The sequence below is a fragment of the Myxine glutinosa genome, chromosome 1 (assembly GCF_964187855.1).
Source record: "Myxine glutinosa chromosome 1, kmMyxGlut1.1, whole genome shotgun sequence".
NCBI classification, from domain to species: domain Eukaryota; kingdom Metazoa; phylum Chordata; class Myxini; order Myxiniformes; family Myxinidae; genus Myxine; species Myxine glutinosa.
The window spans coordinates 44,219,247-44,244,441 of NC_136261.1; the positions used below are offsets into that span (position 1 = coordinate 44,219,247).

A 25,195-nucleotide genomic window follows, 5' to 3' on the forward strand; every position below is an offset into this window, starting at 1 on the left:
CAATATTGTGCACTTTCTGGCTTCCATCAATCAAAAGCTGGAAATGTTTTTTTAGATCAATAGGTCAATGTTGCATAAAATTGTCAATTTTCATCCGATTGACTTGATGAAATTTGAACAAAATTTGCATATTGCATCATTTAATCGATTCATCAATAAAATGCGAGACGTCGATTGTTTTGAGGTCAAAAGGTCAAGGTCACCTGAAATTGTCAATATTGTTTTAGTTTTTTTGTTTTTATTTTTAGCTGTTTTTATCATATTTAGCATACGGAAAAGGAAGTCCGAGTACAAAGTGGACGCGGACGGGCTTTGCATCATCTGATGCTTTCTCGTTTCTTTTGAGAATTATGTGTTTTCCTTTCCTTGCATCAAACCTCCGTGTTTATCCAATAATCATATTGTTTAAGAAATGTTGGACATCCGAGATATTACATATTCAAGTTGGGCTTTTACTGTCCACATTGTATTTATAAGGAATAAAGATAATTTGGTTTTAAACTTTGAATGACCCATTATTAACAAAATCAAATTCATGTCTGATTTGTTTCTCCCCCTCAACTCCTTCTCAGGCAGTCAAACTGAGCATACGCGAAATAATTCTGACACGAGTGTTCCAGGCTGCGCTCCTAATGTCCAAGTCAGACTGCACAAAGAAAAGCAAGAGCAGCAACCATGCAACAAGAAACCTAAATGCAGCTTTAATAGAACTGATTATGTTGATAAGTTGAGTAAGCAGAGAGAAAAATCTATAGTTGCTCAGAAGTTATTCCATACATCAAAGTTTTTGCAAAGAAAGCTGAAAGGATCCATGGTGAGAAAATCCTACAAGTGCAAATTTTGCAACAAGTCATTTTCAAAATCAAGTCTTTTGAAAAACCACGTGCATATTCACACAGGAGAGAGGCCTTACAAGTGCACAGTTTGTAACAAGAAATTCACGCAGTCAGGCCATTTGCAATCTCATCTTAAAATTCACACCGGAGAGAGGCCTTTCAAGTGCACAATCTGCAACAAGACATTCAAGCGGAGAGACCATTTGCATTGTCATCTTAAAATTCATACAGGAGAGAGGCCTTACAAGTGCACAATCTGTAATAAGACATTCACGTGGTCAAGCAATTTGCAGTCTCATCGTAGAACTCACACAGGAGAGAAAACGCACAAGTGCACGATCTGTAACAAGACGTTCACGTGGTCGAGCAAGTTGCATTCTCATCTTCAAATTCATTCCGAAGAGAGGCCTCACAAGTGCACAATCTGTAACAAGACATTCACACAGTCAGGTAATTTGCATTCTCATCATAAAAGTCACACCGGAGAGAGGCTTTACAAGTGCACTATCTGTACCAAGACGTTCACGTGGTCAAGCAATTTGCATTCTCATCTTCAAATTCATTCCGAAGAGAGGCCTCACAAGTGCACAATCTGTCACAAGACATTCACGCGGTCAACCCAATTACATTACCATATTAGAATTCACACTGGAGAGAGGCCTTACAAGTGCACAATCTGTAACAAGACATTCACGCAGTCAGGCCCTTTGCGTTCTCATTTTAGAATTCATACCAAAGATAGGCCACAAAATCTGTACCAAGACATTCACGTGGTGAATCAGTTTGCATTGTCATCTTAGAACTCACACAGGAGCGATTCACTCACAGGATTACGAGTCTGATTTCAACATTCCAGTCACAGAACAATCATGGAAACAAAAACCAAACTTGATCCTTGAAAACGAACACATACTGCTTACGCATAACAAGATGATCCCATCAAGTGTAGACATTGCAGGTGGAGCATTGCGTCCGGGCATAGTGCTCAAACACAAAAAGGAAAAGACGACACTGTTGATTGAGGTTTCGGTTCCTAATGACTGGACTAAATGCTGCAGAGAACAGGAAAATAATCAATCACCAGGATCTGAAAAACGAGGTCAAGAGAATTTGGAAATTGAAGAAAGCTGAAATTGTACCATTGTACCAGTGATAGTCGGAGCAACAGGGATGATCAAGAAAACCCTGACTGAGCACTTAAAAAGCATTCCGGGCAATATCACGAAAAACGAGCTGCAAGTGGAGACTGTCAGAGGTTCAGTGAGGATTCTGAAAAGAGCCCTTGGAATGAAGCCATGAGAAGGAAGTTTCACAATCTGGTTCATGACTAATGATCCTTTACCGAAAAAGGAGGTGGAGATTTTGAGTTCTGGGACAACTTCCTCCCACCTCCTAAAACCCGCAAATGGAGATAACAACTGTGGAAGTCTATTTATTTGACTTCCATCGAGTAGTTAAATAATCCAAGTGTAGGAGAGGTATCTCTGGCACTTTGAGTTAAATTGGGGTCTGGTTCCCAGTGGTCTCTTCCAAAAGCAATAATTTAAATTACAGACATCTTCTGAATAGTCAAGATAGTTAAAATAACATGCATCTCCTCTGATAGTCTTTTCTCACTGATTGTTTAAAACATAATGGACACCAGTTTTTATATTTTACAAAGTATTATACCAGGCGTCTACCCGTCTTGGGAATGAATCTGTTCAACACAACAACAACATGCATTTTAAAGGCCATTTTCCCTGCTAGAGCGGGGGTTAGCCTTGCGGTCCCCATGACAATCTTCTCCATTTTGCCCTATTTTCTGCATCTCTCCTTGTTAACACCCTTGCCCGCATTTCTTCTTCCACCATCTTTCGCCAAGTCCTTCTCGGTCTTCCCCGTCCTCTACTTCCTTCTACATTCATTTCCATCACTCTTCTCAACCAGTCACTTTCATCCTTCTTCAACACATGACCAAACCATCTCAACCTGTTCCTCTTCACAGCATCAATCACAGGCTCTATTCCCATCATCTTTCACAATTCATCATTTGTCTTCCTCTCTCTCAACGATACTCCGCACATCCATCGAACCATTCGCACTTCCACCCTTTCCAACCTTCGTTGCTGCTCTACGTTCATTACCCATGTCTCGCTCCCATAAATCATAACACTTCTCACACATGCAGCATACACCTTTCCCTTCAGCTTCAACGACACTCCCCTCCTCATCAGCACGCCACTCAGTTCCCGAAACTTCTTCCATGCACGTCTCACTCTAGCAACCGTTGCCGAGTCTGATCCACCTTCTCCATTCAGCATGTCTCCGAGGTAGCAAAATGTTTTCACACCTTCCAGCTTCACGCCGTCTCCAAGATCCAGCTCAACATTTCCTCCATCTGCAGCTCCCTCTGTGCACACCTTACATTTGAATGTAGCTGCCACACTGGTTAATGACCCTCAGACCACTACATTTTTGATGAACCCACTCAGCACACATTGTACATTGAATGGAGTTCACTCCGACACCCTTCCTACACACAGCACAGGGCCACTTCCCAGTTCTTTTCACCTCACCACATGCTTTACCACTTGCCATCACCTTCGTCTTTCCGATAATCACCTTCAGACCTTTTGTCTCCAGACATTCCTTCCACTTGTTCATCTTTTCCTTCAGTCCATCCATACTTTCCACAATCAACACCAGATCATCTGCATACAACAACTCCCACGGTAAACCCTCCTTTACGTTCTGAGCCAGCACCTCCATCACAGCTACAAATAGTAATGGACTTAGTACCGACCCTGATGCACTCCCACCTTCACCTCAAACTCACCACTGTTCCCGTCCTTCGTCCTTACAGCTGTGCACGCTCTTTTGTACATTGCCATCACTACTCTGATCAACCATTCCTCTCCTCCTAACTTCCTCAATGCCCATGTCAATACTTTGCGTGGAACCCTATCGAATGCTTTCTCCAGATCAACAAACCCAAGAAACAACGTCTTCCTCTTCTCCATGAACTTCTCCTGCAACTGCCTCACAATGAAAAGCGCGTCTGTCATTCCTCTTCCTGGCATAAATCCAAACTGCATTTCGTCGATCTTCACTTTCTTCCTTATCCTCCTCTCCAACACCCTTTCCAATACCTTCATTCCATGCTCCAATAACTTTATCGCTCGGTATGAGCCACACTCCAGAGGGTCACCTTTCCCCTTGTAGAGAGGGACGAGGGTACTCAGTTCCCAATCCACTGGAATGCGGCCTTCTTTCACCACCAGATTACAGATCTCTGTCATTCTCTTCACACCCAAACTTCCTGCTGCCTTAAACATATCTCCCACAACTCCCGTCGGCCCTCCCGCTTTTTTACTCTTTGTTGCTTTTATCGCTTCCTCAACTTCCTTCTCAGTTATCTTCTCTGCCGGTCCTAAAACTGGGTTACTCTCGATGTTGCCATCCCATTCATTCTCTGTATTCAACAGCATTTCCATATATCTTTTCCATCTTCCTTTAATTCCATCTGGGTTGACAACGATTTGTCCCACTTCATCCTTCAAGCAATTCACCCCCATCACATCACACCTCTCTTTCGCTATCTGCTTTGCAATCCTGAATACTGCTTTCTGACCCTTTTCCGAATCCAAGCGTTCTCCGAACATTTTCCTACATGCCTCCTGTGCCTTTGCTACCTCTTTCTTTGCAGCCTTCATGGCTGCCTTATAACTTTCATGCTCTGCTGTTTCTGCTCCCGTACCCTTCGCCTTCTGCCACTCCTTGACCTTCTTCCTTTTCTTTTTTTTTTTTTTTTTTTTTTTTGTATGCAAGATCGAGGCTCGTGAAAGAGCGAACATTAAGCACACAGAAAGACAAACCGACACATAAAATATATAACATCGGGAGCGGTAGACAGGATCGGGAGAGAGGGGGAAGGACACAAACACAACATTTGAGAGCAGGGACCGAGAGACATGGAGACATCGAGAGATCTGTGGGAGGGAGAGGGCTTTGGGGGGGGAGGCATGGGAAGGGAGGGTGGGAGAGGTATAAAACATATGGACTCTGCCAGGACTTCCAGGAAAGAAGTTGGAATTTCAAACAAGGTGGATCTGGGGTGAATTAGTGGGGGTAGAAAAGATCAAGGTTTTGGATGGGGGAAGATAAGAGATGGTGGTGAGTGGTGAACAGCTGTTTTAAAGACCTGGAGAGAGGAGTGGGATTGAAGGGAGTGTGGGAGTTTGTTCCAAAGGTGGGAGAAAAGAGGAATGAAAGAGTGAAGGTGAGCGGAGAGCCGAGATTTTGGCAATTTAACCATCAGAGGGTTGCTGGCAGATCTTGTGCGACCTGTAGGAATATTTGGGGGAAAGAGCACAGAGAGAGCTGGGGGAGCAAGGCCGGAGAGGAGTCGGTAGAAGACAGAAAGACCACCTACCTGCCTGCGGTGAGTGAGTGAAAGGCCCTCAGAGATAGCTTCATCGCGGGAGATTCCAATGATTCTGAAAGCTTTGGTTTCAACAGCGTGAAGCCGAGCTAGGTGTGAGGCAGGAGCACTGGCCCATAGGGGAGAACAGTATTCCATTGAGCTGCGGATGAAAGCCTTGTATGTGGTGAGGAGCTCGGGTGTGCCTTGGAAGGACGTCACACGACGACGGAGGATGCCCATTCGGCGACTGGCTTTGGAGGCCAGCTTGGAAATGTGGTTTTCCCAAGAACGATGTGTCGGTTTGACTTTCTGTGTGATTAATGCTCGCTCTTTCACGAGCCTCGATCTTATATCCAAAAAAAAAGAAAGAAAAAAAAAGATCATGGCAGATAGTGAGACCCAAAAGCTTGAGCGACAGAACTTCTTGAAGAGGATTGTTGAGAAAGTAGATGGGAGGGTTGTCCTGTCGATCTTTTCGGAGAGACATAGTAAGAGTGTGAGATTTGTCAGGATTGAAAGACATGTTCCACTTGTTTGACCAGTCTGTGATTTTTGTCCAGGTCTTCAGAGAGTGAGGAGGCTGCAGACTGCCGATCTGAGGGAAGAGGAATGGAGCGGCAGAGAGTGGAGTCATCAGCAAAGAGATAGAGAGGATTTTCCAGAGAGTCGGAGAGATCATTGATAAAGACCAGAGAAAGCACAAGGCCCAGAACACTGCCTTGGGGAACTCCAGCCTGAACAGGAAGGGGAAATGAGAGAAATCAATTCAGGGCCACACGTTGACTACGACCAGAGAGGAAGTCCGCAAGCCATGCATGTCTCGTCAATCCTCTTTCCAACTTCATCATCCCACCACCATGTTTCCGAGTGCCTCGGTGGTCCTTTTGTCCATCCACATACCTCACCAACGGCTCCCAACAGACAAGCTTTCATTGACATCCAACCACTTTCAAGCTTAACCACATCATCCTCAACCCTACTCAGCCTCTCTTTTAATGCCTCCCTTACTGTCACCTCTTTCAACCTCCACACCTTCATTCTCGGTTGGTACTTCACCCGCCGAGCTCTCCTCGCACCTTTCACACTTATGTCGCAGACAACCAAGTGGTGCTGTGAAACAGCCTCCTCCCCCGGGATCACCTTTGTGTCCCGGAGGTGCCCCCTATCTCGCCTACGCACCATCAGGTAGTCAACGGTTGTTGTCGACCCACCTGACGTGTATGTAACAAGCTTACTATCCGCTTTCTGGAACTGAGTATTACAAATCAACAAATCAGCTCTATCAGCAAACTCCAAAATCCTTTCACCTTCTCCATTTCTCACACCATATCCGTAACCCCCATGAACTCCCTCAAAACCATCCATACTCCTTCCCACATGTCCATTTAGGTCTCCTCCTACCACAACAACTTCCTTATCTTTCACGTTTTCCATCAGCTTCTCTATCGCACACCAGAACTTGTCCTCTTCATCGCTCCGACCAACCTGCGGAGCATATCCCGAGATGACGTTCACCAAGAGCTTTCCAATCATTTTCACCATCATTAACCTATCACTCACTCTAGTCACACTCATCACACTGTCTACAAACTCCTCAGAAAACAGGACACCAACATCATTCACGCCCTCCGGGCACCCTTGCCACATAAACTTGTATTTCTGTCCCTGCCTACCTTTCACCATTCTCACACCACTTCCCTTCCATCTCGTCTCTTGCACACAACATATGTCCACTCTTCTTCTGACCAATACTTCCACCACTTCTCCTGATCTCCCTGTCATTGTCCCTACATCCCATGTCCCAAACCTCAGAAACCGATCTCCACTTCGGGCTGTACCCTGCCCATATGTAGTTGTAATTGTCATGGTTCTCTTTTTGAGGCAATGTTTTTATGGCCGGCTGCCCTTCCTGACGCCAACCCTCTTAGTCGTCTCTTACGACACGCAGGGATACGGTGTACCTATTCTGACCAGGGTACACACTGGGAAACGTTTAAAACATGGAAATTCTGGGGGGGGGGGGGGGGGGGGGGGAGGGGAGGGGGGGGGGAAGGGCAGCGTCAGCATCACGGCTGCGGTTTAAACATATTTAAACAAAACCATGAAAAATAATCTGGGAAAGTCTCTAAGTGAGGACGTGGATTTGAGAAAGAAGGAGCAGAGGTGGAAGAAAAACGAGATGTAGGGGGTGGGACACAAGTCGAGACGAGGAGGAGAGTGAACAAGCACGTGTCTGGGAGGAGAGAAAGAATTAATGAAGAATTTTCTTTGCTTTTATTTGTTTGTTTTGTTTTTAAAACGTTGGACAAAGGGTAAGATGTTCGTGAGAGGTAGGGGGGAGAAAATAAAATCAAAGAAACAAGCAAATACTATGAAGGAAAGAACTTATATTCACAAAATACTGACGGGGTGGGGGAGGGAGCCTGGAGAGACCAGGCCGCGCATGAGGGGCGAACAAAAAACGACTAATTACACACAAATTTGCAATAATTACAAAACCAAAACTAAATAGAAACACACAATAACACATACACAATAAAATAACCAGTGGAAATTTGACAAAGATACGAATGGGAAAATACTCAAACTTTGATGTCGTGGAGAGATCGAAGCAAGCCTCCTCGCTCGAGGGACCGGAAGCCATTGAATCTGTTCATTGACTGCAAATTTGCATTAGGACAAATGCTTATCTACCTCAAAGTTCGAAGTCATTTCGTGTAGTGTTTGTCTTGGGACAATATATGAGCTGAAGGGATTTTGAAGACACAGCTTGTGGACGTTGGCGCCAGGCCAGTCAAGGAGTTGTCTGTGTAATGAATAGACATCTACATATCTCTTCCTTTGCAGTGATGTGTAAATACCAATTTGAAGGAACGCTTTGTCTTACAAAACAGTTTTCTTCTGGCACCCCTTTTTATCTGAATACTATCATGTTCCATGATTGACCTTTTGTTAAAAGAATGTCCAGCTCAGCCAAGAGTCTGCATAATTAATGTTCTCCCAGAACTTGTTCGCCCCTCTTCGTTCCCCCCTCCCACTCCATACTTCACTCGTCCAATCACACTGCTCTCCCCTCCCACCCCATACTTCACTCGACCAATCCCACTGCTCTATCCCTCCCACCCATACTTCACTCGACCAATCCCAACTTCACTCGACCAATCCCATCTTTGCTCCTCCCACTACTTGCCCCTCCTAATTACATTTCTTTTGGAATTGGCCAGTATAAAGGAACTTCCCTTGAATTCAGAATTTAGGATTTTGCTTGGCTGTTGATATTGGATACTGATACTGTGTATGCTGGTGTATTTGGTGTGTCTTTATGACGTTTTCTTTGATGTATATCTCTATTGTACTCAGTGAAATCCTCCGGGTATTAAAATCTGGAGAAATCTTCTGATTGGTGGGGACATTCGATTTTTTAGCATTCAATCTCACTATAATTCACCAAATGTCCGTCTGTCTGTCACAATGTCCGTTCCCAAGTACCGCAAAAACAGCTGAACTGATCGCAACGATATTTTGGGTGGGTAATCCTGGGACTCCCTGGAATAAAATAGGCTGTATTGTTTTTCCAATTTCAGCTTTTCCCTCCAGCAGTTTCAGGGAGTTAGAGGAACCACGGACAGAGTTCCAGGTTCTTTACTTTCACCACCGAAGGTTTCAATTCAACGCTGCTTCACATTCTTCATCAGATCCACAGATTCATTCATAAATTGGCACACCAACCTTCGCTTCTCCTCCAACCTGTCCTGAGCATCTCAGTTTGTGTTCTGTTTGCTCTTACTTTGCTTAGAATTAATGAAGAATTTTCTTTGCTTTTTTTTGTTTATTTGTTTGTTTTGTTTTTAAAACGTTGGACAAAGGTAAGATGTTCGCCCCTCTTCGTTCCTCAAGGTGTTCATTACTCTTCCTGAACATGCTGAAGTTGGAATGCAACGCTCTCCATTGACTGTGATACAGGAGGATACTTTGCAGCCGAAACCTTGAGGTTTTTGTCCAAATTGCCATGACGTTTTTCCACAAAAACTAAAGCTCAAGAAGAATGTGATTATTGCTAACTTGGTAGAAAATATTAAGTTGAAAAAGGGAAAGGTTGGATTGGGGGTTGAGATCCGCATCATCTATCTATAATTCCACTAATCTCTGTGTGTATGTTTGTATGTTTGTTTGTCTGTGACCGCTGTTTCTCGACAACCACGGGTCCGATATACTTGAAACTTGCCAGGTATATTGCTGGGGACCCGAGGATGTGCCTTTTCAAGGTTTCATATTAATCGGAGAAGTAGTTACCGAGCTATGTCGAAAAAACGATTCAACCAATCAGAGAGCAGCGAGCTATCACGTGTGCCGAACGTGGCGAACAGACTCTGCCTCGGACGGCACATTTGAGAGCGTATTCATTTATTTCACGTTGGCAAACTATGTTGCCGCTATGTTGGCGTTAAACTATGTTTTAAAACTAATTAAAACTAATTTGCGATTCTTTCGCTTTCCTGCGCGTTTGTGCATGCTATGGCGATTTCTTTACCAAACTCCGCAAGCCGTTCGCTTTGGACCAAACCATTTCATGTAAATAGAGGGGGGGGGATTGTCACCGTACTCGCAAGCCGTTCGCTTTGGACCAAACCATTTCATGTAAATAGAGGGGGGGGATATAATTTTAGATATAGATATAGTACGGGCATGCCCTAGTCTATCTATAATTCCATTAATCTCTGTGTGTATGTGTGTTTGTATGTGTGTATGTTTGTCTGTGACCGCTGTTTCTCGACAACTACCGGTCCGATATACTTGAAACTTGCCAGGTATATTGCTGGGGACCCGAGGATGTGCCTTTTCAAGGTTTGAAATTAATCGGACAAGTAGTTACCGAGCTATGGCGATTTCTTTACCAAACACCGCAAGCCGTTCGCTTTGGACCAAACCATTTCATATAAATAGAGGGGGGGGTTCTGTGGTCGTTGCGAATGGACCAAACCATTCATGTAAATAGAGGGGGGGGGGGGGTTCTGTGGTCGTTACTGCCACGTGGTTTCAAAGTTTTTTTTTGTTGTTGTTTGCACGCATGTTTTTTTACACCCACGTACGGGCACGCCCTAGGATGTTTACACACACACACCCCTACACAAATTTTTTTTTTTTTTTTTTTTTTTGGCAAGGAACGGGCACCCACGTACGGGCACGTCCTAGCTTATATATAGTACGGGCATGCCCTAGTTGTCACAAAGACACCACAATGTTATTATCCTCTGTGGGGCGTATAGATTACAGTAGATCTAGGCTCGGACCTCAAGAACGTCAGAGGTGTATTCAGTTAGCAAGTTTCTGCCCTCCCACTTTCTGTGGTAATAAACCTTTTGTTCATAATAACCTGTACGTGGTCATTCAAGGTACGGGACTTTTTCATTAAACGCAACGTAATTGTCTTTAAAAATCCGACAAATGGCCGACTGGGAAACCCACATATGGCACCATTCAAAGATTACGTAACACCCACATATGGAAAATTGTATGGACTTGATTAACGTTACTAATAATTTTACACTCGACCCAAACAAAGCCAATGGAAATCTGATGCAACAAAGCCAGACTGTATTTTAATCAGCAGAGGCCCATATAGGCCAAAGGTCCTGCACTCTCCCTGCATACCCTACATACCCTATAAGGGTATATAAGGCCCTGCATACAAGATGGTTGCCATGTCATTTCCTCTCGGCACTATGGGGCTTGGAGTCAAGCGACAGATGTCCAGTCACGTGAAAAAGTAAGTACACCCCATGTAAAGTTTTGACTTTTTCAACATATTTCAACATGCAGCTATTTGATCTTCATTTCAACAATATTGATAGATAAAGGTGATATAATATAACAAATATCATAAAACATTTACATTTTGTAGTCCATTTTATAATTTAAATAAACATAAATGCAAATTTCGCATGTGGAAAAAGTAAGTACACCCTTGGCTCGAAAAGGTGGTATTGCCCCCTTTGGCAGAAACAACCTCAAGTAGGCGTTTCTTATAACTGTCTACCAGTCTCTGACATCGACTGGGAGAAATTTTTGCCCACTCCTCCATGCAGAATTCTTTCAGCTGTGCGATGTTTGAGGGGTTTCTTGCATGCACAGCTCGTTTCAAATCCCCCCACAACATCTCGATGGGATTTAGATCCGGGCTTTGACTTGGCCATTCCAGAACCTTCCATTTCTTTCTTTTCAGCCATTCCTTGGTGGATTTACTGGTATGTTTAGGGTCATTGTCATGTTGCAAGGTCCACCTTCGGTTGAGCTTCAACTTTCCGACAGATGGCCTCACATTATCCTCAAGCACCCTCTGGTACAATGAAGAATTCATAGTGGATTCTATGATGGTGAGCTGCCCAGGACCTGATGCAGTAAAGCTGCCCCAAACCATAATATTTCCACCACCATGCTTTACAGTTGGTATCAGGTTCTTGTGGTCAAATGGTGTCTTTGATTTTCGCCAAACATGTCTTCTGGTACTGTGGCCAAATAGCTCTACCTTTGACTCATCTGTCCAGAGCACATTGTTCCAGAAGTGCTGGTCTTTGCCAAGGTGTTCATTGGCAAACTTTATTCTTGCCCTGATGTTCTTTCTGGAGAGCAAAGGTTTCCTCCTGGCACACCTCCCATGTATACACAAAGAATTAAGTTAAGCACCCCCCCCGTTTTTTTACAACCTCGCACATTACAAGTTTGTTGTCGTCAAAACAGTGTAATATACCCATGATATTGCTATATTTTCTGGAGAAGTGATATTATGGTCACATAAAAACATAACAATCATGCCGTTTGCAATATTTTATTCTGAATAATTTAAGGTGAAATTTTTTGGGAATTTTAGGCATATTTTCACCTCAATTTAAGTATGGAGCTATAGGTCCATCACGGACAGTGTGGATGACGTTTATGTTTTCTAACGTACAGTCATTGTTCTGAGAAGACCTCTAGCGATCTTTGCGTCAATAACGTGTGTAGGACCCACGTGATCGGATCACTGACTCAACCCTACGTCTCATAGACCCTGTAAGCCGTCGTATGCGTTGCTGTGGCAGGTTGTTCCATTCCCGATGTAATGCACGTTCCAATTCATCCAGATTGGCTATTGGAGGGACCATCTTCGCAATTTGTCGTCCCAACATGTCCCAAACGTGCTCGAGGGGGTTCAGGTCAGGACTGTACGCAGGCCAGGGGATGGTTGTCACAGCACCTTGCTCCAGCAAGGCTCGGACGCGTCTCGCACGGTGAGGCCTGGCGTTGTCCGGAAATCCTGAATACCACCGTAATCCCGCACTTCGATGACCACACCCTCGCCAGCAGACCCATCTTCATGGATGACAACGCCAAAGGTAACGGGTTTCCAGCTCTTAATTACTGTTTGATTACAACATGCCACATGATACACACATGGCGTTGTCATTGAAACCTATATCAGTGGAGCCTGAAGTGAGATACATGAGAAGCAGAAATTTTCCAATGCCATTTTCTTTGATTTCAATCAGCGAAAACATTTTAAAATGCACCTATTTGACCCCCATGGCTAATAACACTGTTATTTGACATGTAAGCTACAAAACTGAAATCACATACAAAATGTAGAGAATGGTCCCCTCATCAATAAACCACAACTTAAGAACAGAATATGTGGTGGTAAGGTTACTTAAGAAGAGGTCAAAGGTCACGGAATAGGGGTTTTCTGCACTTAATTACATGAGAAACTTGTAAACTGTGAAGACAATGTAAAAGCTGTAACATTATAACAATTTCTGCTAAATTAGTACAGGTAAAATTTCTTCTAAATTACAAGTAATTTCTTAGAATTGCCTGTACAAACTATACTTCAACAATTTCCGAGAAATTATATTTGAGGAATTCCCTGTCCAGCAATTTCCTGTAAATTATAAACTCCAAGGATTCCTCATCTAACATACTCGAAAATAATTCACCAAATTCCGAGAAATAATATTTGAAGGACCCCACCCACCGCTAGCTGCACTTAAGAATTGGCTTTCTGGGGTCAGGTAAGCTGCTGTACTACACCAGCATGACTAAGCTTTTGTAGTTTCCATGCCAAATAAAATCCACCCAGATCTTGGACTATTAGACCTGTCAGACATGTCAACGATTAACGACATACCTAATCTAATTTACATTATAATGCCCTTAAAGAGAGGTTTTGCGTTTCTGATTTCCACACAATCTGATAATAGGAGCATTATAATCGACACATGCAAAAACCTTCAGAGATCCATGTTTCATTTTCTCCATAAGAAATAACATGCCCCCAACTTTTGTTGATTTTCGAACCCACTAACATGTCATTTTTTTATTTCAGGTGAGGCCTATGCTTGATTATGGAGCATGCTAGCGGGGTAGCTCCTGACCCTGGCAGAAAGTGTATCCTCCATGTGAGAAAAGCAGATGAGACCACTGGCAACATCGCACCCATCACTGAAGACCATTGGTCATCCATCATCAATGTAGCAGCAAGGAGGAGACAAAAACGAAATTTTGTCACATCCAAGTACTATACGATAATTCAGTCGCTGCCAGATGAATCCGACAGTAGCCATGGCTATCACGTGAACTGTTACAAAAACTTTACTGCCGTGCCACGTGATGATACAACAGAAAAAACCCAGACACATGCATCAAGTGAGAAGACCCTGCATTCATAATGTGATTTTGCCCCGTCAACGTCTACCTCGGGTGTTTTCCCACGCATTTGCCTGTTTTGCAAGAAAGCTAGGAAGAAGAAGGGTGGTAGAGAAGAACATCTTGGTGAATGTGAAACTCTCGAAGCTGAGATAAAAATAAAAACTGCTGCAGCTGATAAAAAGGACAACAGCCTTCTTGGACTGATCTCTGGTGTAGACTTTCGATGTAAAGAGGTTCGGTACCATCACAGTTGCAGAAGTACTTACCTTTCCAATGCACAGTCTCTCCATAGGCCTACTGCTATTGCAGGTAGCATTTCTTTGTTAGGTTTATATGCTTACATCGAGAAATCAGTTATATTTGGCAAAAGGCCTGAACTTCTAACATCCATCTTCACTCGGTACCAAGAGCTTTGTGAAGACGCCGGTGAGACTCCAATTTCTACAGCCAGAAATTTGGCAACAAACTTACAGAATAAATTTGGTGACATAATTAGGGTAGAGTGTAAAGATAGGGCTAGAAAGGCAGGGGCCATTGTTTATCCCACAGGTTTAGGTGAGCACCTTATCCATACAGCCTATGATTATGCAGCATCGCCTGAAGCTGTCATTCATAAGGCTGCCTTACTCTTGCGTAAAGCAATCAAACATGCACAAATCACACCTCTACCTGAACCTCCCACTCTGCAAAACCTGTATGAGGGTGAAGTTACTGTCCCAGATATGTTGATAGATTTCTTTCAGGTCTTGTACGGGGGCCCCAATCAAAACTTGTACACTCCAAAACTCAAACGTCGTGCCTTGTCCTCAAGCCAGGATGCCTTATTCGTTACTCAAAGGGGGAAAGTAAAACCAGCCAAACAGATAATTCTCGGAATGGCAATCAAGTCTATGACTGGTAGCAGGAAGCTGATTGAAATGTTGAACAGATTTGGCCATGTTGTCAATTACCACACCATTGAGACACTGGAGACATCCTTAGGAGATGCCATTCAGAGTACGGAGCAGACCTGTCCGGAGGGAACCCTTCTTGATCAGGTGTTTGGTTTGGCGTTCGACAATTTTGATGAACTGTCTGAGACATTGTCAGGAGCCGATACTCTTCACGATACAATGGGTATCTTGTATCAAAATAAAGATGTGGTAGGGACAAGCAGACCCGTTAATCAAGTTGCGCCAACAACATCACAGCCAGAAAAAGTATCAAGAAAGAGAAAACTGCATGTTCGGGAACAGCCCCTTGAGCCATACCGTAAAAAACCCCAAATGGGCACATTTGATTATGAAACCACCGATGTTGACAACCGGCCTGCTAATCGGAAGCTAGCTCTAGACAAGGACCTTGCATGGATGATATGTCATGCCTTGCAGATGGCTAACATTCCCATGTGGGTAGGATTCAATGCTTTGATATTCCCAGACACAACTCCAGAACAAAATGTCTTGTATATGAAAAACTTGAACAAGCCGATAACGTCGCTTGATGTTATACAGGATACCCTAATCACCACACAGAATTGTGCACAAGAGTGCGGTCAGCAGTATGGTGTTGTAACCTATGACCTCAATGCTGCCAAACCTGCCATGCAGATTCAGGTTACCGAGTCGCCCAGGTTCGACAAGGTCTTCATCATGCTTGGTCCATTCCACATAGAAATGGCTTTCTTTAAAGCCCTAGGGAAACTGATCGATGCATCTGGTGGCCCAGAAATGCTGCGAGACACAGATGTCCTAGCTGCTGGATCCCTGAATGGTTTTCTGAGTGGCAAGCACTTCAACAGAGGCAAACGGTTGCACCCGATACTGGCCTTGGCATTTGAACTGATACACTTCCAAGCATTCCTTGAGACATTTGAAGGCAATGATGAAGTTGAAGATTTACTTTCAAGGTTACAAACAAAACAGGATGAAGAGACATGGACACAAATAGAATCATCTTCTGCGTTCACAAGATGTGTCACGTCATACAAGGAGTATGCTGTCCAAACCCGATCAGGGACACATGGACCAACTGCCCAATCCTGGATGATTTACATCGACTTTATCCACGACTTCCACCTTCTGGAGCGAGCAATTCGAACAAACGACGTGGACCTGTTCACTCATGCACTAACACCAATCATACACTTGTTCTTCGCCACAAACCATGTCAATTACTCACGGTGGCTCACGAAGTTTCAGTTGGACTTGGTAAACATGGACAGTACTCACCCAGGACTTCGTTCTATCTTGGAAAACGGTGTCTTTACGGTTAAAAGGACTGACAAGGCATTCAGTAGATGCCCAGTAGATCTTACACTGGAACAGACAGTAAATGCCGATTCTGCATCCAGACGGACTGGTATATCATCCATGACAAACAACTTCAGTGCACGTCTTCGCTGGATGTTAACCAAGTCCACCAGAGCAGCAATTATATCAAGGGCATTAGCAATGACCGGACTATCTCAAACGGAAGACATCACAGCTGAACTCCGCCCAGCCCGCATCAGAAGGGACACAAGCGATTTGCATAAGGTTGTAAACCAGATAAAAGACTCATGCAATCCATTTAAGTACACTGAAATATCGGATAGGCTGTACAACATCAGCACTGGTAAGGCAGCGACAGATTCCATCAAGACATGTTTGCTGGCCATCCGGGAGAAAGGACAAGCCAGATACAACGAATTTGTTGATGCCTGCATTGAAGATCCAAATCCGTTTGAACGGCCAATCAAAAGGGAGAAGCTCAGAACCTTCACGGAAAATGGCACAGTAAATAAGCGTAACAGAGACAAACGTGTTGCATCACTTGTGTGCACTCGTGACCTGATGGGACGCCTGGTTGTCATTGCTTGTCAGAGAAAACTTGATTTGAAACATATCTTTTCATATCCACTGACACCGGTTCCACTGTCCATGTGCAGCACAGACGGTTGTATGGTCAAGACGGAAAAGAGTGGCTTTCTGGAGCTGTTAGAGAGCAAAGTTCCCTCTGTCACACCAAGCTCAGTTGATGCCTATGTGGTTGATGGTATGTTCCTGCTACATGTTCTTCCACCCCACATTCCAGGAACGTATGGAGCCTTGGCAGCCGGCATTTTAAGACAAGTCACCGCTCTCTCCCGTGGAAGAGTGCATCTCATCTTTGACGCATATCCAGTCCTATCAATAAAAGACTGTGAAAGAGCAAGAAGAGGTCTGGATGACACAGACAAGAAAGAATACGCCATATCTGGACCTGAACAGCACCGCCCGAGAAATGTCTTGGATTGTCTAAAGTCAAGATCATTCAAAGAGCAGCTACCAAAATTCCTGGCAATGGAATGGGAGGCCCAGCAATATGCAGACATAATTCAAGGACGACTTGTGTATCTCTCGTATCTTGGAGCATGCTACCTTTTCTACGTGAAAGATGGGAAAGTCATGAAGGAAGAAGTAGAGACCTTGAAAACCAATCATGAAGAAGCTAACACCTTGATCTGCACTCATGTTAGTCACATTGACAAGGAAAATGCGAAGAACATAGCAGTCAGGGCATCAGATACAGATGTTGCCGTCATTCTGCTGTATCACTGCAGGCAGTTCAAAGCACATATTTGGATGGATGTTGGGACATCGGGAAGGAATGACAGGCGATTCATAGACATCACTGCAATTAGCAAAGTCTTGGAAACCCCACTCTGTCAAGCACTAGCTGGTTGGCTTCCATGCATTTACGGGATCAGATTACACATCTGCCTTCTTCAAAAAAGGAAAGAAACGTCCCTTCAAAATTCTTGAGGGTTATAAGGATGCTCAAGACGCATTTGCAGAGATGGCAACGGACAACTTGGGATTGGATTCAGTGGAAGTAATCATGTCTTTCACTGCAAGAATGTATGGAGCCAAGCCAATTCAAGCACTTTCACTCAATGCACACCGCTATAAAGTGTTTCAGAAGACATATGCACCAAAGGCCACAGCGAAGAATCCTCTTGAGAACCTTCGGGGCATCGATGCAACCATGATACCACCGTGTGAAGCCGAGGTCTCCCAGCAAATCAAGCGTGCATCATTTGTTGTCAAAATGTGGGCGGATGCCAACAAAAAGAGGATATGTCAACAGCCAACTGCACAAAATGGCTGGGAGGTTCAAGGGCAAGCCTACGACGTCATATGGTTTGATGGACCACAGATACCTGGATCTCTTGTTCCTGATGAAGGAGAAACTGAAACTGATGCCGAGGATAATGACAACTTTAAACCCTGCTCTTCTGATGAGGACATTTTGCAATCCGATGAAGATGACGAACAGTAACTCTTAATTTCAAATCTCAGATACAATGTATGTTACACTTACAGGAGGACAAGGCACTGCAAACAGTTTCCAATACGTTTTCTAACATTCTAAACACTAGGAATTCGTCGAAGGATGCATTCAGTGTTTGGTTCTTGTGCAGGAGTGTTTTGTGCTTGAGTTTTAGGCCTACTTAATTATCCAGGTGTTATCGATGTACAGTGTACAGTAGTTGCCATTTAACTTTCCAATCAGATTGAGAGGGTTAAATGCCCTGTTCTTAAGTGACCTCCGCACCACAATTTTTTTTCTTAACTTGTTGTTTATTGATGAGGGGGCCATTCTCTATACATTTTGAATCTGGTTTCAGTTTTGTAGCTTACATGTCAAATAAAACTAGTTCAAAGGTCATTCAGTCAAAATTGGCATTTTTGACCTGTTCTTAAGTGACCTCCCAAGCACAAATTTTATTCTTAAGGTGGTGCTCGTTGATTAGGGGACCGTACTCTACATTTTCCATGTGGTTTCAGTTTTGTAGCTTACATGTCAAATAACAGTGTAAATAGCCATGGGGGCCAAATAGGTACATTTTAAAATGTTTTCGCTGATTGAAATCAAAGGAAGTGGTAAGATTGGAAAAATTTCTGCTTCTCATGTATCTCACTTCAGGCTCCACTGATATAGGTTTCATTGACAACGCCATGTGTGTATCATGTGGCATGTTGTAATCAAACAGTAATTAAGAGCTGGAAACCCCTATTCCGTGACCTTTGACCTCTTCTTAAGTGACCTTACCACCACATATTCTGTTCTTAAGTTGTTGTTTATTGATGAGAGGACCATTCTCTACATGTTGTATGTGATTTCAGTTTTGTAGCTTATATGTCAAATAAAGGCCTAATTAGCACTAATTAATGTTGTTCTTAAGTGACCTCCCCACCAGAAATTTTCTTCTTAAGTTGCAGATTTGTAGTCAGTGGAGATCACCCTACCACTTGGCATATGAGTTGGTCTTGTAGTCTCTATGTCAAATAAAACCAATCTGGGGGGTACTTTGAGTGGCGCCCCCTACCCCACCCACCGCTAGCTGCACTTAAGAATTGGCTTTCTGGGGTCAGGTAAGCTACCTGTACCACACCAGCATGACAAAGCTTTTGTAGTTTCCATGTCAAATAAAATCCACCTAGCTCTCGGACCAACTGGAATCACGTGATTTTCAGTGACTAGTCTAGATTTCTGGTCTATCGTCAAGATGGCCGCGTCTGAGTGCGCAGACAAGTGCATGAAGCCTACAACAAAGATTGTATAGTGCCAAGAGTCCAAGCTGGAGGTGGTGGGGTGACCGTTTGGGCTGCTTTTCATACAACAACAACAACAACAACAACAACATGCATTTTAAGGCCATTTTCCCTGCTAGAGCGGGGGTTAGCCTATCGATAGAGTTAGTCAAATCCGATAGAGAACTTGTGGGCAGAATTAACGCGTCAAATCGACCACTTGGACCAGCAGCCGACCTCTGCGTCAATTGCAGCAGGCTATTGTCACTGCATGGCAAGCGATTCCTGTCCAAACCTTGGCAAATCTCGTGCTTTTCATGCAGGGTCAAAACTGACCTGGTTGTTCTGAATGGAAACCTGAACCAGTTCAAGTACAGGGCCATTCTGGAAGAAACATTGCTTCCATTTGCTCGTGCAGCCTTTCGAGGAAACTTTGTCTTCCAAGATGACAATGCACGGCCTCATCGTGCTCGCATGATCCAACATTTTCTTGCTGACCGTGGTGTAGAGCATATGGAGTGGCCTGCCATGTCCCCAGATATGAATCCGATAGAGAACTTGTGGGCAGAATTAACGCGTCAAATCGACCACTTGGACCAGCAGCCGACCTCTGTGCGTCAATTGCAGCAGGCTAGTCACTGCATGGCAAGCGATTCCTGTCCAAACCTTGGCAAATCTCGTGAACAGCATGCCTCAACGTGTACGTGCTCTCCTGAATGCTCGTAGGGGTTACACGAAGTACTGAACTGTAATTTTACTGTCCGTAATCTGTCGTAATTTAACTTTTGTTTTTGTTAAAAAAAAATTTGGCTGATGTGCAAAATAAAGAGATACTTCTGGAAAACGTACAGAAGTTTAACACAGTACTGTCCATGAATTGAGTTCGATATCAGTTTACATCACTTTCAAGGATCAATTTATTTGTTTCGAAATGTCAAATGTGGTTTTTGTTTCTTTTAAAGGTCACATTAACAAAATCTAGAATAATTTCAACATAATTCCAATGAACTTTTGGTTCTAAGACATCTTGAAAAGTAAGTTCACCCCCACAAAAAAGAATTCCATATTAAATGCCAAGTCTGTATATATATATGTCAGAATTTTGAACGAGGTACAAATCCCAAAAAACACACATTGATTGCTTTAAACCTATATAACTTTGTTCCAAATGTTCTAAATTAGTACATTTAGGTGTCATCGTGTAGAACACAATCACGGCTTTCAGAAAATGTATAGTTTTATATACTTTTTATCAATTATCTACATGTTATAAGCCTCTGAACCTCAAAACATGGTGAAAAAGGGCATTTTTAAAAGTATTTCGTTACCCTTCAAAGCCATGCATTCATTATAAAAGCCTTTTTCAGATACTTTTCACAGCTGGAATAAAAGTAGATCTATATAACTACTCTACTGAATGTGTTTTTGTGTTACTCATGTCAGTTCCTGAGTCACAGCTCCTCCTCATATAGGATGAAGCAGATGAACCGTAACGTAAGAGATATTTATATAAGCCCTGTTTTACACATATCAGGGTGTTCCATAGTTCTTCTTTAGGGCGCAACAAACAGCACTTATACGTATGTATTAACTCTGTAAAAATCATTGACCTCCTTTGTTTCTCTGAGACACAACAAGCTTGAGTGTGAATTTAGAAACCATAACGGTCTCTTACGTTACGCACCGGTCATGCTCCCTGTAAGCCAGGTAAGTGCATATCGAAGTGAAATATACCATCAGACCATCACATTACCTTGAATTCTATGCCATTTCAAAAGATCGGGACGCTCCTGGTGCGTTAAGTACGCAAAACTAGCCGAAACAGCATCTTCGGGAAGAAGAGCGTTCCTCCATAACGTAAGAGACCGAAAACTTGTGGCGTGAAATGCCGACATACGGGTACTTCCTGTTACCCGGCGTTTACATCCGGGTATTCAGCGAGTTACTCGCCGCGCGAAACAAGAAGTTTGGCGAAAGTTAGTCGTCGGTCTGGCCGGAGAAATCCAAAAAAAATATCATACGTGAGATCGGCGTTGGACCCCATGGTCTCGTAAGTACTTGTCCAGGATGCCATAGATCCTCAAGACCTGGTTTATTTTGAGATTAATTCGTAGGAACATGTGAAAGTACTTGCCAAAATCACCGTGAGTCGTTCTCGTTTCATGGCCGCCAATGGCGTGCAAGTTTGTACAGCGTCACGTACGAGACCCGGTCATATATATACCCGTAAATCGTAATGTACGAGAGGTTTATCGGAACATTAAAAAAAGACCCGCAGTCCCGCATAAGCTTTGTACATGTCTTAATTATTGTATTCAACAAGAATATATGTTGTATTTGGTTGTAATGAGCTGTGTTGGATGACTGCCAACTGGTTTTGATGGGTGTCACATCAAGATCTTGCTGTGTCAGTCCCTCTAAATTTGGTGTCAATTTTCAGTTCATCATTGACTGTAGTACTTCATACATGTCCATATTTACAAATATCATATGGAAACAAACGATCCATAGCCTGAGAGTGCTTTGAGTGTATTTATGAGCTGTTTCATGATGTATTTTTGGATTTAGGGGCCTAATATTGTATTTCTCCGATAACGGTCTCTTACGTGACGCCACGATATAAAATCTCTTATGACAGTGTCAATTGTATTGCCATCCGAGTCTTTTCGCATTCCAACCTTGAGGGTATATATATGACCTCTATCTAGCACTATTTTGTTTTTGTTCTGGTTATTATAGAATGTTGAAAACAGAATAATATAAATCTCTCTTACGTGACGTTTGTATATTTGTCGAATTTTTCCATACTTCCCCATCGAGTACGAACTTCGTATTTAAACAGTAGACGCCCCACCCCGCTAGCTCTAATATGGACCACTTGCCTTTCCATCAGTAATAAGTTTATTTTTAGATAAAAATCTCTTACGTTACGGTCCCGTTTTTTATTATTGTAATAACTGTGGCCTCATAGAATTAATTTTTGCTTGTTTTATTTTCCAGTCATGGGTCGAAAGAAGCTGTCGGACGCCGCCAAGAAGCCTCACAAGGATTCAGTCAGGGAATCACGAGAGCGCAGGCGCGAACGGCTGGGCAGCCCTGAATATAATAGAGACAATGCAGACTACCAACGCGAATATCGGGAGTGCCGAAAGGAGGAAGACAGCGAGCAGCAGAAGCAGCGCAAGCGGGAGCAGGCTCGCCTACGCGCCATCGCCTACCGCAAGAGGCAAAAGGAGAAGCAGCAGCAAGCGGAAGAAGCTCCTGCAGAGCCACTCCCACAGCCAAAGCCACAGCCTGAACCAGAGACGCAGAGTCTGACAGTAATACATTTTTATTAATTATATTCAATAAAATTCATTTTATTAATTAATTAATTCATTACTTATTCTCAATTACAAAAACACAAAGTCTGTACACACATAATTTACATGTATTGGTTTCAAAGAGTAACATGCCATTTTAAAAAATATCTTTTCAGTTGTCAAGTATGATGATGATGAGATTGATGAGAATTATAATTATATTATCATCACTACAGGTGAAGATGGACTTCCGGACCCCATCACGTCAGAGGGCTTCGATGCTGTCCCCGGCTTCGACCCAGTCGTCACCACCACAACCGTCCGCGTCCCCGTCATCCGCCTCGTCAGTCCCTCCGTCACTGGTCGACAGCAGCTCAGACAGTGACTGCAGAGATCGCCAGGCCCGGTCCCGCTATCTCAGGCCCACCTACACCTCGAGACTGTACAGCTTCCGCAGTAGGAGCCCCCATGCTTCCGACACCCCGGCACCCTCATCATCAAGACTGACACAAGACTTAGAGTGCGTGTGACACTATATTAAATTTTTTAAATGTCATTTTAATACCTTTACAAAATACTTGAGCTTTTAACACATCATGAACCAGATATTGTTTTAAATCATTACTGTTATCTTCAATGCAGTGTACCAGTGTTCTTTTCTCCCGGTACTAACAAATTTATACCTAATTATAATTGAAATTCCTTTCGGGAAAATGTGAAATAAAAATTGTTAATCTAATTTAACTTTCATTACAGGAAAAATTTAAATCACTGTAAACTATTTGTTATGGTCTTTTCTTTCAGTAGAGAAACTTCCCCTGGCAGACGGCAGAAGACGAAGGCCGAGTCGCGCCTATACTACAAGCTGGACAAACAGCGGAAGGATATGGATGCAAATTCGGCAGCGTACGAGGCTCAAATCCTACAGATGCAGACAAAGCTCGAACGTCTTCGCCGACAGCACAACATTGCTTCACCTACTTGCGGTGATGCTGGTGCTGACACTCGTCGTGACGATGCCGGTGATGATGTCCGTCATGGCAGCAGTGATGGTGGCGTTGTCGCTGGCCTTAGCGATGACGCGAGCACCATTCGGCGGAAAGTCATCGCCTACGAAACGTTTGCTGAAAAAATCAACCGTCTAACCACCGGCAAACGTATAAAGCTGACCCAACAGATTGCGTCGCCCAAGAAGCTGAAGCAACTGCGTGTGACACAGCAGGTGGCCAAGGACATTAGAGTCGACCGACGTGACATTGGTCGTGTCCAACGGGGTACCGTCAAGCGCCTTCTGTTCTCCCACCGACGCAAGCAGCGAGTGCTAGAGTTCCTCCTGCAGCCAGATCACAGCATCACTCTACCCGGCAAGAAGGACACCGTTACGGTGAACAAGGTGAAAATGCAGCAAGGTTGTTCTGATTGAGTACACTCAACCACTGCACCAGCAGTTTGTGCGTGAACACCCCGACTGCACCTGTAGCCCGGACTTTTTCCGAAAAACCATCAAGGAGGCCAAGTACATCCGGCACCTGAACTATGGGACACAGGACTTTTGCCTGTGTCTCAAGCATCAAAACTACACCCTTAAGCTACGGCCACTGGAGTGCGTGGGCATCCCCACAGTTGTGGACACGCTGGTGAAGAAAATGTCGCCGGAGGATCTGGGGCAGAAGCTGCGCGCCGCCACCCTACCAGCGACCATCACCTTCAGTGAGTGGCGTAAGCGGCCCGTCCCCATAGGCAACCCTGCGGATGGAAAGACGGTCAAGAAGGTGCGGCCAGCGGATGAGACGATGCAGTGTGAGGAGTTCATCACTGCAGTCCTGGACGAGTACCCCTCAATTGTAGCGCACGTCAACCGCGCCATCCATCAACACCGTGCTGTGCGGCTTCTACGGCAGAACCTCACCGCCGAGGAGTGCACCGTGCAAACGGACTTTGCACAGAACTGGATTGTGTCGTACGCGGAGGAGATACAGTCTGCCTTCTACGCAAAGGAGGCAGTCACAGTGCATCCTGCTGTTGTGCACTTCCGTGGCCAGGATGGCATGGTCACCACGGACTCCCTCTGCGTCGTGTCAGACGACCGCACCCACGATGCAGGGGCTATCCTTGCCATCATGCTTATTGTGTGCAACCACATCAAGACACAGTATCCACAGGTTAAGGTTGTGCACTACTGCAGCGACTCGCCGAGCAACCAATATCGGAACATTTCCATGTTCTCTGTAATGTGCCGTCACAAGGAGATCTTTGGCCTTGAGTGTACCTGGGCGTACTTCGAAGCCGGCCACGGCAAAGGCCCTTGTGACGGGGTCGGAGCAGCAGCGAAGCGCAAGGCAGACGAGGCCAGGATTCGCACGGTGAACATTATGAACGCCGTGGATTTCGTCAGAGAAGGGAACAAGAGTGGCAGTGTCACCTACTTCCACC

General features: G+C 44.1%; 1 protein-coding gene across 3 annotated transcripts in view; it reads right to left on the reverse strand.

Annotated features, from left to right (window-relative positions):
• Positions 1-608: 608 nt before the first annotated feature.
• SETD9 (SET domain containing 9) overlaps positions 609-25,195 on the reverse strand; it is an 86,418-nt gene continuing 61,831 nt past the window's right edge. The window contains exons 6-7 of one of the 3 annotated variants that reach the window (XR_010983651.2): positions 1,148-1,428; positions 610-1,008 (exon numbers count right to left, since the gene is read on the reverse strand). Coding sequence is in view for 2 of the 3 variants with exons in the window: in XM_068110070.2 (XP_067966171.1) it covers positions 1,359-1,428 (70 nt within the window). In the remaining variant the exon portion in view is untranslated. Of the gene's footprint in view, positions 1,429-25,195 lie in introns of all 3 variants that reach the window. The other 2 variants (XM_068110070.2, XM_078771148.1) reach the window with 2 other exon arrangements.